This window comes from Mesocricetus auratus, unplaced genomic scaffold (assembly GCF_017639785.1).
Source record: "Mesocricetus auratus isolate SY011 unplaced genomic scaffold, BCM_Maur_2.0 Super-Scaffold_100009, whole genome shotgun sequence".
NCBI lineage: Eukaryota > Metazoa > Chordata > Mammalia > Rodentia > Cricetidae > Mesocricetus > Mesocricetus auratus.
The window spans coordinates 70,787,681-70,801,125 of NW_024429193.1; the positions used below are offsets into that span (position 1 = coordinate 70,787,681).

Genomic DNA, 13,445 nt, shown 5'->3' on the forward strand with positions numbered 1-13,445 from the left:
ACATTTTTAAGCTAGGCAAGAACCAAAGCCAAATAATGCCTCAGAAATATCTAATTGGTACATAAGCCGGGTGCCCTAGGCACTCTATGCTGCCACTTCTCCAGAAGTAATTTTCAAAAGGCCCTGAATGCTTGCATGAGAATGCCCACTTGAGCCTTAGTCATACATCTCAACCTTATTTGCTAAGCAATGAGGAAATAGAGGAGCTCTCAATTTTAGCTTCCTATGTCCTAACAAGTGGCACTCAGGAATCTAGCAGATGTGAACCTGTAACTATGTTATTGGTACATCTCACTTCGAGCAGTCACACTGCTTCCATGGGACCAATTCCTTGTTTTTCATTTATCCAGCTTCAAACTCCATCAAATGCTTTCATATTTGACCTTTTACATAAATGTTTACCTTTTCTTTAGTAGTTGCTTACAACACAGATTTTCCAAATGGACTATTTTATACATATATCCCTGTCATGATATTGTTAAGTGAACAAAATGTATAGTAATAAATACTTTTAAATATCTAAACAAATCTTTAAAGAGTACCACGCTCATAATGACATCTTGAACTTTTAATTTCATATCTAGATTTTTTCCTGTGCATCCTGATGCTATTATTTATTATCTGCCCAACTTTATGATAGTGTTCTTTAAGCACTTGGAATGCTGACTTTCTGTTACATTTTCATAGCATGGCTGAAGATGGTGCTAAGTTTTACCTTGTAGGAATAGAATTTGACCTTTTACCTCCTGCCCTAGCTTAATGATAGTGCTTGTGAGAACTCCAAAGCACCTCACCATTTTGTAGTTGGGTACTCATCCTTATGTATGTGTTGTCTATGCTTTACACAGGTCAAAACCCAGCATAAAACTTAATGTATTAACATAATAAAATCAGATGATGAAAAAAAAGAATTGGAAGCAACCTACTTGTAGAATATCCTTCACTAACATTGAAACTGTTTATCAGTAAGATACCTTTTAATGAAACTCCCTTCAACAACATCTACAGCAATTGATTTTCCAGTCTGTTTAAATTCTTTCATAGACATTGTATTTTTTTCAAAGGATTCATTATGCATAGGAATAAAAGTTTCATTTGTCTAACCTCTGTGTTAGTTTTTGCTAAATTATCTATCATAATCATTCACAGTGCATAATCTTCTATCTTTAATCATTTTAAGCTGATTTTCAATCTTTTCAGTTTTTCTAGTACTTAGGAAAATAAGATTTTCTAGTTTCACTTGTCTGCCTCCCAGTGCTGGGGTTGCAGGCAGGTGCCACCATGCACAACTCAGTACAGAAAACACATTTGATGTATGGAGGAGGAAAGTCAGTCCACAGAGCTTGAATGGTTTGCTCACCTGTGGTTTCAAATGCCCATTCGGCGTTTTCTCTTTTAGTCTACAAATTTGGCTTGAAAGTGTAGTTCAGAGATCGTGTCTCTCCAAGCACAATAAAACAATAATAATTTAATTTTTAAAAGCATAAAAATGTTCATGTCTTACAAACAGTTTTTACATATTATAATGAGAACCTGAATCAGATCTCAGTATGTATAGTATATTGGCTTATTTGGAACTTTTGGATAGTTACTTAAGGAAAACCTTCAGACAGCCTCCTTTGTGTGCTTGACAAACCAATAAAGGTCATCCGATAATTATCCTTTTTTATTCAAATTACACTAGCGTATTCTTTAAGTTTAGCTTGGGGTTTGATTTCTGTTTATCAATTAGCTGAGGATTCAAACTGAGACTTTGAGGAAGAGACCAAACTGCCAAGTTTTAAGTAGTAGAGTTTTCTTCTTTGTCAAAACCAGAATTTACTGACTTTTAGGGCAAGGGTCATCCATTCAATCAGCATTAGAAGTGGTAATTAAGGCACATGCTGGGTGGTCTGTTAACCCCTGATATGCATTGTGAAGTAGTACTTCCTAGCCCTCTGGTAACGTCCCATTCAGCATTTCTGGCAGCACCAGGAAGGCAGCCAATTGTGAGCACTGCTTTTCAGATGTTCCCCATAGAGTAATGGGCTGGGGCTGGCAATCTTGAAGTGAAAATTGCTTCTGGAAGGCTGGGTGCCCTTCCCTGGGTGATAGTGAGTGCTCTTAGAAAGGCATTGCTGGGAAGTTTTACTTTGATGCCATCTACAAAATGAGTATCAAAGTTAAAGAATACAAAGTCAATATTGTAACTTTGTTTATATTTCAGTTAATCCTTAATGCTTCAAAAAAGTGCTGCTGAGATTTGAAGGGTGGTTGTCACATCCTACTAGTTTACATTTGGTTCTACTTTCTTGTTTGTGTGCTTGCTTTACCTCTTCCTTTTCTAATACTAGGCATTTTAAAGGTTTTAATTATTGCCCGGTGTCACATAATACATATGTGTATGAAATTTTGTGTTAGTTATTGTTCACCCTTAATAGATGAAAAATGGGCGGGCACACACACACACACACACACACAGAGAGACACAGACACAGTCACAGTCATGAGAACAAGTGAAAGGTAGCTTGTCCTCTAAGCCCCTGGGTTTAACTAACCAAGTTTATCTTGCTCCATTGACTTTTTATGTTTGTCTTAATCTCCATTGTCTTCATTCTAGTCTTGAGACTCATTTCTTAATGCCCTGTTTTCTTAGTCTACTGTAGTCCATGTCCCTTCCTTACCATTAGAGAGTCAATTTTCTACCCTGAACGATGGAATCAGATCAAATCATAGTTCTTCAGTGGCTTCTTACTACTGTTCTTGCTGACTTATATCTGAACTGTTTCTCAGGGATCCTGGGCTGCCTGCTGTCTTGACTGAATTTCTTCCATTATTGTCTACTAATTTTGGATTATAATACACTGAATTAATTCTCAGATATTGCTAGTTCCCACACTGTTCTTTTTTGGGACATTCTACCAATTTCATCAACCTAATAAGTTTTAACCATCCTTCCAATTTTAATTATGTCATGTTTTTGTTCTCAGAAATGCTTTCTCAAATGTCTAGTGAGTCCTTGTCTGTAATGATAATTTGCATTATGCCATTTTGTTGTAATTGGGTACTAGCTTCTTGAGGATAAACTCATAAGCTCACCTGAAACACAGGGTGCTGACTTGATAACTCTTGCATGGATCAGTGTATTAGTGAATAAACAAATGATCCTTGCAGGCCAAGAAAGTTATAGCTTGTTTAGTACAAGTTAAAAATAAACTGGTCTTGAACTCTGAGCATGGTAGCACATGCCTTTAATCCCAGCATCTGGGAGGCAGAGACAGACAGATATCTGACTTCGAGGCCGTCCTGGTTTATGGAATGAGTCCCAGGACAGCCAGGAACTCCTGTCTTGAGAAAAACAAACAAACAAACTGGGTTTGGGCTGGGTGCCTATGCCTTTAGTCCCCGCATTTGGGAGGCATAGGCTAGGAACATCTAATCTCCTACCATGGACACCAAAAGCTAATATTCTATTTTAACTACCTCTTGTATACTTTCTTTCTGTACATAAAATTATCTAGTACATCATACATATATGTATATTGTATGTTAATTTATTTTCCCCAAGCAATGTCTCTGTGAGTTCATTTAGAGGTTACCTGCTTCTTTTCAGTTGAGTACTGAATACTTTAGGCAGCTGGGCAGGTCACAACTGACCATAGCAGTGTTGTATTTCCATGGGGTGGTGACAGAAGTGCTACACAAGCAGCTGTGAGATCATGGAGTGAGGCTGATGGGGTAACTATTTTAGAGTCATTAAGGCAAAGCATCTCACAGAACCAGGCCATAGTGCTCTGTAGGAGATGTTATTGTCACATTCTAAATGCTACTGTGACAGCAACAAATAAAATCCATCTAGCATGTATTAATCACATGTGCCTGTTAAACACTGAAATGTGGCCAGTGTGAATTAGAGTATGATGATACTAAAATATACACAGTGGCTTTCCAAGACTCAGTACCCAGCCCCCAGATGTAAAGTAGCTCATTAGCAATTGTCTACATTCATTACATGTAGCAATAGTATTTATTTATTATTTAAATATAGCTATTAGAACATATCAAAGTGCATGTATGACAAATATTGGTAACCCTCAGTGTGACTTCTCTTACGAGTTTTGCTAGGACATTCTAAAGTTGGCCGGTTTCACCAACTTTGTCTCACCCATACTAACCAGTTAACATTAAGGATTGATAACTACTTTTGAACTTGGTTTGATGCCTGTTGGCTAAGTGTTGAAAATCTTGTCAGTTAACACTGTGTTTGGGAAGAAATAGTTGAGATTAAGAAGCAGCACGTGCATGTATTATGTACTCACACACGTATGCATGCATGTACTGTACAGTGCTGGAGAATAAAGCCAGGGTCTCACATGTTCTAAAGAAGCACTCTAGCACTGAGGTCCCCAATCACTTTTGTATATTAATAGCTCTTTATTTTTAGAGAAGTAACGATTTCAAATGTACCAGATATAAACTGTGTGTGTATCTTACTACAATTGATGTGAGACTGAGTGCTGTTTTCTAGCCCATCTCCAGACTGTTTCAGTGTTTTCTGGTATGCAACATTTATTTTCTTCTTTTCAGAATTGAATATGATGCATATCGCACTGATTTGGAAGAACTGAATCTTGGACCACGTGATGCAAACACTCTGCCAAAAATTGAGCAGTCACAGCATCTGTTCCAAATACATAAGGAAAAATATGATAAAATGCGCAGCGATGTATCTGTCAAATTGAAATTTCTTGAAGAAAATAAGGTAAATTTATTCTTTGCTTTCTGTGGATTTTAAAATAATCACTTAAAATCAATTGAAAGTATTTGTTTCTAATAACATTTTTAATACCAGTTGCATGAAGGAATTTTGTTTATAATCTATTTGAGCATGTAGGTACACAGATATAAACTTGCCTTTCTATTATAGAACTCATCAACCATACTGTCTTGAGCTTTCATATATAACGACTAGGGGCCAAAAAATGCTTGTGTTAAACTTCTGATTGATGTTAGTAGCAAGTGCTTTAAGGAGTTAAGTAATGGAACTTTACCAGACTCGGTGGCCCATGGCTCTAATCCCAGCATTAGGAGGCAGGGGCTAGTCCTGGTTTTGTTGTGTGCTTGCTTTCCTTAGGTGCTAGGGATCAAATCCAAGCCCTGAGCATGATGGCTGGGTGGTCCACTACCGATCTGTGTCCTCAGCTTTTCCTCAGTTTTCCTTTGTGTGAGAGGTCAGTTCCCATGTTTGACATGTCTTCTAAGTTGCATGTAGAAGAGCGTAGTTGCCAACGAGAGAGCCAGTAGCCAGCTCGGCGTTGCTTAGCCCTGTGGGTCTTCGTGGCAGTAGCTCCACCTCATGTGCTGCCTGCAGCCTCTGAAGTCTTCTGGCCCTCAGCCATGCTTGCTTCTGGATGCCTTAAATGATGCGTCTGTTATAGCAGTGATGTCCTGAGACAGCTGCTTTCCAAAGAGAGAAGGTTGCTTTGACTCACGGCTGTAGAGGCTTCGGTAATAGGGTAGTGCATCCCAGCAGGAGTTTGCAGCAAACAAAACTGCTCACTCTATGGCAGCCAGGATGACCCTCCTTCCTTTCAAGGCCCCACCACTTTGATTCTTCTTCCTTTATTTGTGGTAGATTTGGTTTTGTTCTGCTTGTTGTTGTTTGAGACAAGGGCTCACGCTGTAACCCTGACTGTCCCAGAACTTACTTTATAGACCAGGCTGGCTTCAAACTTAGAGAGATCAGCCTGCCTCTGCGTACACCACCACACCCAGCTGTTACTTTTATTTTTGAGACAAGGCTTTGGTATATAGAAAAAAGCTGACCTTGTATTCATGATCAGCTCTGCGCCTTGGTTTTTAGCTAAGCAGGCTTGTGCCCCATGCCTGGTTTTAGACCCCACTTTAAGATTCTGCTACCTCCCCATGGTGCTGTATGCTTGCAGCCAATCTTTTAACACATGGTCCTTTGGGGACATTAAAGATTCAAACTGTAGCAATTATTTTTCTTCTCCCAGAAAACTAATATTTATGTTCTCTTTCATGACATCAAAGAACTATATTAAATTACTGTTTTCTTGTTTCCTTAGAAACTCATAGCTACCATAAAACCTGCTGGATAATATATTTCTTTGGAATCTAGGAATGTTATTCCTTTTTTCAAAGAGACTGTGAATGAAAATGCTTACAAAAAGAAACTTAAGTAGATTATCAGATTGCCCAACATGATCAGACAGCCTTTTAAAGCATTGATTAGCTAAGGCCCCTAAGATTATGTTCATTGCCATCTCAGATGTATGAATCAGTTACATTGATCGGTATTTTGATGGATATTATATACCAGTATTACATATTTGCTGACATTATCACTGTATGGTATAGTACTTAAAAAGAGGCATGCTCTACAGTAGCATGTACGCTGACACCCTCACAGCCAGCCAGCTCATCTCCAGATTTTAATTGCCAATCGGATGGATCTTATTTATGCTTTTATTTGGTAAGCACTGAAAGCATTGTTATGATGGGAGTGATAGAAAGTTAGTTACAGTTAGGCACTCAGTCAGCCACTTGTGAAGGAAGAATGTGGGTGTGGCCGTGATGCTTGTCTTAATCCCAGCACTGGGGAAGCAGAGCAGAAGGACCTGTGCACTCGCAGCCAGCATGATCTGCAGAGGAAGTTCCAGCAGAAGCTGTGTAGAGATCATGTCTCAAAGAGGAACTAATTAATCTTAAAAATAAAGTAGATATTTACCATCGTGTAAGGAATCTTCTGTGGCCAAGCGGCATACTGAGTAGCTTGAGCCCAGCTGTCGCATTTCTGTGGCAGCATGACAGAGACTGGGAACCAGGTAGAATGAAAGGAACGGGTGAATCTTCTGTTTGAACCAGTGTTCAACTTGAAGCAAGGATGGAATAGTGAAGGGGAGATGATAGGAAGTTGACCATTGTGTGGTCAAAGCTTAGAGTTGGGGCTTTCGTGGTAAAGTTTTGGCATTATTGGAGAATAGTACCATTGTGTCTATTCTTATTTACTGTAAAATATAAAAGAAAATTATCCCTGTTCTCATGGATTTTGTATTCTGAAATTATACCTTAGTCTTTGGAGGCTGATAGAATAAGTACCATAGATGCATAGTTAATAAATAGAAATTTGTGTCTCAGGTCTCTAGAGACTTGGAGGTCTGAGGTGATGGCATCAGCAGACTTGATGCCTGGTGAGGCTCTGTCTCTGGCTCATAGGTGGCTCTTTCTTGGTGCACCATTACCCAGTAGGAAGAGGAAGACGAAGGGTCTCAGGCCTCTTTGAGAAGGCACTAATCCATTCACGAAGACTTGGACCAAACACTACCAGAGGCACCTCTGTCCTGCCATCTCCTTGGGGTGAGGATTTCAAAATGAGTTTAAGGGGGACACAGCATTCAGTCCATAGCAGCATGGCTGTCATCAGTTAGATTTCAGAGTGAGCTGTAGTCAGTGAGGTCTAAAAGTTTATATAGAAACTGGTCTTTTATCCTTCTTACCTAATGATTCAAAATTATGAGATACTATGAAACTATTAATGTAAACATTAATATAATAGACTTAGGTCTGTGAGGGAACTTTTGGGGGCTGTACGGTTGGACAGCTTCTCCCAGTTTTTTAATAGTGAGAAAAACAAAAGAAGGCTAGGACCTGTCCTTCATACAGTTTGCCTCCTTGATAACTTTCATTTCTATTTTGTTCTTCTGTTGAACTACTTCTGAGTTAACTGATCTTTCATACACAGATGTAAATCATCCATTTAGGAGTTGAATTTTACATTTAAAATTTTTTTATTTATTTAAATTAGAAACAAACTTGCTTCACTGTACTTTGGCAAAACAGAAGAGATGGGTATATTAGCAGCAGCAGAGAGACAGTAGTCTGTAGCTGAGGAGCTTGCCCCTTATGGACCACCACTCAGGTCAAGCTGGTCCTTGTTACACTGCAGAGAAGAATTTCAGGACCAGAGCCCATAGTAGAGTGCTTGTCAAGCATGTATGGGGCTCTGGGTTTAATCCCCAGTGCATGGGGAGGGGAAAGGATTTACCTGGACACACCTACAATCCATCGTTTGAGGGGCCTTGAGAGTCAAGAGTTTTGGCTACTACATCAAGGTCAGTCTGTGCCGCATACTCAGTTAGAGGCTAGTCTGAGCTACAACGTGAGACCATATCTCAAACAAACAAAATGAATTTCAGGGCTAACGTGAGAGCCAAGATAGCAAGTGTAGTTGTCAAAGATAAAGGAAGCACGCACTGGATTTTATCAGGCATGGGATGGCAGGGGAATTTAAGAAGTGAGACTACTTGGGTGTGGAATTATCAGGAAAGAGAGAGGCACATCTTATGTGTTCTAACAATTTTGTTGTCTTTGGAATTCTTTGCTCAAAGGATATAATTTTCAACTAGTTTAAAAATTAAGCCAAGTTTAAAAGTGAAGTAAAAATGGAAGCTGGTTTGCCTTTCTTTTCGTAAGTGAGACTGGAGGTGAGTGAGTGCATTGTTCAGACGTAAGGGCAAGAGAGAAGTGCTGATACCTTCAGCTCAAAGGTCACAGGCACTCTGGCCCCAAGTAAGCACAGTCCATTTGTTGCCTTTAACTCTTGTTCAAGAGGTCTCCTATACTCAGTTAGTTATGACTCTTTTACCCTTGACCAGTGGGAAACCAAACTAGATCCTGGTTTCTCTTCCCGTGTTTTCCTGTCTCCTCTTCACTTCCTTTCTCATCCCTAGCTGCAGGTGTGTACTGCTACACACTTCTGTGTATGTGCATGTCTTAATACTGAGTAACAAAAGGCCACATCTGAACTCATTGTTTGCCCTTAATAAGAACTGTGTTCCACTTTAATGTGTGTTTTCTGCCTTCCCACCCCATGACGTAAGACTTCACAATCTGCGTTAGTCTCTGTTGTGCCCTTCTTTGTTGGCTAGCAACTCTGGGTTCATAGCAGTAAGAACCGAGTTACTTGATTCTTGTAATGTTTCACTTTTCATTAGCGTTTCTCTATTTAGACCTTTACTTAGTGGAAATTTAGATATTTTGTAACCTAAAGCATCTTCTTTTCCCATCATTTGTCCTTTCAAGACTCAAAACAAAGCATAGGCCACTTTAGTAAAAAAGAAAGCAACATTTCTGGTGTTCTATAAAGTCTGTGAAAATAGGTACTGTGCCCTCCTTTAAGCCTTCATGATACTCAGAGACGGTGCAGGCATTCACCAACACAGTGTGCATTCTTCCTGGATTGGAAGTCCACTGCAGGAACTGGAGGTGAGTGTGGTACAAGGAGAGAAGAGGGTGTGTCCTGACTGACTTACCATCCTGCAACACTGTGGTGAGTCTGTCTGTCTGTCCAGGCCTACTGCTGATGACTGTAGTTGTGTCTGTCTCTCCTGCCTACTGGGGATGTAGAAAGAAGCAGATTAGCTCTAGCAACTGAGTTTGTTTTAAAAAGTCTGTGTGCGGGGCTACTGAGAATGTGAGCTCCATGGTGGAAAGGTAACTTGAGGCGGGGAGTGTAGCTAGCTGTAGAGCTTGTCCAGTGTGCTGGAGGCTGGGAGTGTAGCTAGCTGTAGAGCTTGTCCAGTGTGCTGGAGATCGAGGATGCTCCAGCCCAGCTCTGGGAGGGAAGGTACAGAGTAAGCACACTTACATGGCAAGTGTTTGAAGGCTAGGAATGTACTGGGGGTGGGCTTAAATGTGCAAAACAATCCAATAAAACAGTTTCAGGTATAAATCTGAAAGGTAAGGGTCTATTGTTAAGAAAAGTAAAATTAACCTTAAGACAGTGTTAATTAGCTATAAACATCAAATGCAGACTTGTTTCATTGGTTCGTATTTTAATGACTTAAAAAATGATGGGGTCAAAGAAAGATAGACTGGACTTTGAATCTTGGAGTAATATAGTGACTTAATTTTGAAATGTGGATTTTTCTTCTTAATCAGCTATTCTGAGGTCGATAGAACAGTATTGTTTATACTCAGTATTTTGCATAAAATGGCAACATTTTTGGGTGTGATTTCTTTGTTCCTATTCATGTGAGGCCGGTGCTCTGCCCCTGAACTCTCTTGCTAGTCCTATAATTTTTCTTTTTTTTTCTGTGTGTGTGTGTGTGTGTGTGTGTGTGTGTGTGTGTGTGTGTGTGTGTGTATGTGTGTGTGTGTGTGTTGAGACTGGGTTTCTCTTCATAGACAAGGCTAGCCTCAAACTCAGAGATCCATCTGCCTCTGCCTCCCAATTACTGGAAAGAATTTCTTCCTAATACTTAATACTTAAATACATTTTCCAACACATTACCCCGTACTTCATGTGTGGATTATGAATGTAATTGTAGAGAAGCACTCAGAGGGCCGGACAAGGTGGCTGGAGAGAAGAAAACAGTGCATGGAAGCTGGAGGGTGTCTGATGGAGTAAGCACACGCAGTGGGAAGCAGCCCCTGTGTGGCTGTGGCTCTGACTTGACAGGCCCAGGCGGCAGCAGGAAGTGCAGCGTTTTGGAACTTAGGACTTGGAAAAGTTAGAAAACTGAGTATCCCTTGCCTACTGTACATACCTTTGAGGGGAATGCCACATTCTTGTTTAATTAGTTTGACTTTTTTCAACAGTGCTAGGATCCAAAGCCAGGGTCTTGCTGCTAAACCACAGTCCCTGCTTCCAGCCCAGCCTCTGAATTTAAAATGATGGTTATGCCAAAGTTTAAGGAACACGTTTGCCTAGTATGTACTAGCAACAGTTGAAGCCTCAGACACATGTGGTTGACAATGAACTGTGAGTTGTGTTGATTTGGCATTAGACTTAGCCCAGTCTCACCCACCCAGATCCACACAGAGCGTTGGTAGAAGATGGGTCGGGAAGACAGCGAGTGGTGGCTGAGGCAGGCACATGAGGCTGACAGTTCGGTTGGTCAGGTGTGCTCACATTTCCAAGAAAGTGATGTTTTCTGAGGATATGCTTTTGTTTAGTTGGTTTGGGAATTGGGAGTTTGGGGTTTGGATTTTTGAGACAGTGTCTCATGTAGCCTGGGCTGGCTAGCCTTGAACTCATAGTATAGTTGAAGGTGACCTTGAGTTTTTTATCCTCCTGCCTCTGAAATGCTAGGAATGCGTAGGCATGTATGTCTTCTAGTCCTTGGTTAGAAGTGGCCAACTTACATGTGTGGTAGGGGTTGGAATTTCAGGTTTCTGTTGGGTATGTTAGAGAAGAAACAGTTCCAGCCTTCTACATTAAAAAGGATCCACTTGCAAAAGTGTGCGCTTCTTAACCATGGTGCTGTACTCTACCTGTTCTGTAAGTGGCTGGTGTCTGTGGGCTCCTCAGCTCCACATCTACGGATACTGCTACCCTTGAGCATCTACCGAGTGGGCTTGCCAGGTTTTGTGATTTGTGTTGTTTACATGATCAGTGTGAGAGTTAATTGGGTCAACAGTGAGCCACAGTGTCTCAGTGTGATAGTGGGGCCCCTGTGTGGGACTGTGACACTATTGCCCTTGATTACATCTTAGTAATTCCTTACTGTCTCTTGGGCTCATTATCTCTAGTGAAGATTTCAGAGTAGAATCTCATGACAGAAACAGTGTTTGAGTTTAACTTTGTTCCTTGTAAGCTTTCTGGGATCTTTTTTTGGTTTGGTTTGGTTTTGGTTTTTGAGACAGGGTTTCTTTGTGTAACTTTGTAGACCAGGCTGGCCTTGAACTCACAGAGATCTGCCTGCCTCTGCCTCCCGAGTGGCTTTCTGGGATCTTGCTATGACTTAGCACTTTCATACCGGCTGTGTACTCCTGTTATGACTCAATCTGTGCTTTGTTGTGTGTGACCAAAAAGTCACTTGATATGGGGGTGATTTGTTTTTTTAGTTCTTAAACTTAAAAAGCATTCTGGTTAAGCCTAAATTCCTGGAGCTGGAGAGATAGCTCAGCATTTAAGATAATTGGCCATGCTTTCAGAGGTCCTGAATTCAATTCCCAGCAACCACGTGGTAGCTCACAACCATTTATAATGGGATCTGATGCCCTCTTCTCTCATGCAGGCACACAGGCAGACAGAGGATTCATACAACAACAACAAAATTTTTGAACAAAATCCTGATTTTTCTCTTTTTTTTTTTTTTGTAGAACTGAACAGTGAACCCTATACATTCTAGGCAAGCACTTCACCAATGAGTTTTGCCCCAACCTTCTTCCTTAATAAGATTAGAATATTACTGCTTGCAGGATTTTTTTAAAGAATATAATTTTTGAGCTGGGCGGTGATATTACATGTCTTTAATCCCAGCACTCTGGAGACAGAGGCAGGTGGATCTCTGTAAGTTTGAGGCCAGCCTGGTCTACAGAGTGAGTTCCAGGACAGGCTCCAAAGCTACACAGAGAACCCCTATCTTGACCACACCAAACAAACAAAAGAATATAATTTTCATAAAGTTAGTTTTCCATGATGTTATAATCTATTCAAGAAAACTGTTTTGTGAATATCATGGTGAATGTAAATGGACCATTGTTTCACTTAGCTCTCTATATTGCCTAATGCTAAATGCCAGGAAGCACAAGACTTTCTGCTTGCTGGGTGACTGTCTGTCTACTCTTGACCCCATTTGTCACCAGCTCAGTGAGCTCTGTTACCTGATAGAGGACTCTAGTGAGTTAACTTCCCTTACACCTGCCTACACCCCCAACGCACCCTGGATTCAGGAGTACCTGAAGGGACAGCCCTAACCCTGAATGTGAGGTCAGGAATGGAGTAAGGATCCTCGGCACTCTGTTCCCGGATGGCTTCTGGGAAACTGTTGCTGCAGTCTCTCTAGACTTCTGTATTCCAGTGCTCTCAAGCCTGCGATTGCCAACTCCTCTATCAGGCTGCTGCTAACTCCCCAACTCCTTCTGAAAATTAACTTCAAGAGCTCCGGTGCTCATGTGGATGGCTGGTGCGACTTCATTTCCTGTAACAACTTGCACATTTCCCTCCTGCCACGAGTGTCACCAGGCCCTTCTATAGCTAAAGCACTTTGTGTTGGGTTGTCACTGCTGCTGATTTTAATTTGCCCTCAGAGAAATACTGCACGGATGAATCTGTAAAGTGCTAAGCTTTTAGCCAGTCGTTGGGCACTAGTCTGTGAGCCGTCTGTAAACGAAGGACGCTTGTTAACAAGGATTTTGTGTATTATATTTCTATCTATGTAATCTGCAATTTTGATGTTTCAAAGAGTGTCTTCTGCTCTATAGGCAGGGAGAATGGAGTTAATCAATGAAGTGGACTAAATTCTCATGCACTGGCCAACTTTATTTAGAGCATCTGACAGTTTGTACTCAGAGGGTTAAGAAGAGTCATCAGAGTAAGGTGTAAATCCCAAAGGCAAACTGCACTCGGTGGACCAGCCGCATGTGGCAAACATGTTTTCCATGGAGGCTTATAAACAAATGACAGCAGCCAGTGTAATGATTAATCTGAAGTAACT

General features: G+C 40.8%; 1 protein-coding gene across 3 annotated transcripts in view; it reads left to right on the forward strand.

Moving 5' to 3' along the window:
* The window catches only part of Arfip1 (ADP ribosylation factor interacting protein 1), an 82,134-nt gene that overhangs the window by 61,368 nt on the left and 7,321 nt on the right, over nt 1–13,445 (forward strand). For all 3 annotated transcript variants that reach the window (XM_005080083.4, XM_005080085.4, XM_040752574.1), the window contains one exon: nt 4,567–4,741. In XM_005080083.4, the coding sequence (XP_005080140.2) occupies nt 4,567–4,741 (175 nt within the window). The remainder of the gene's footprint in view (nt 1–4,566; nt 4,742–13,445) is intronic.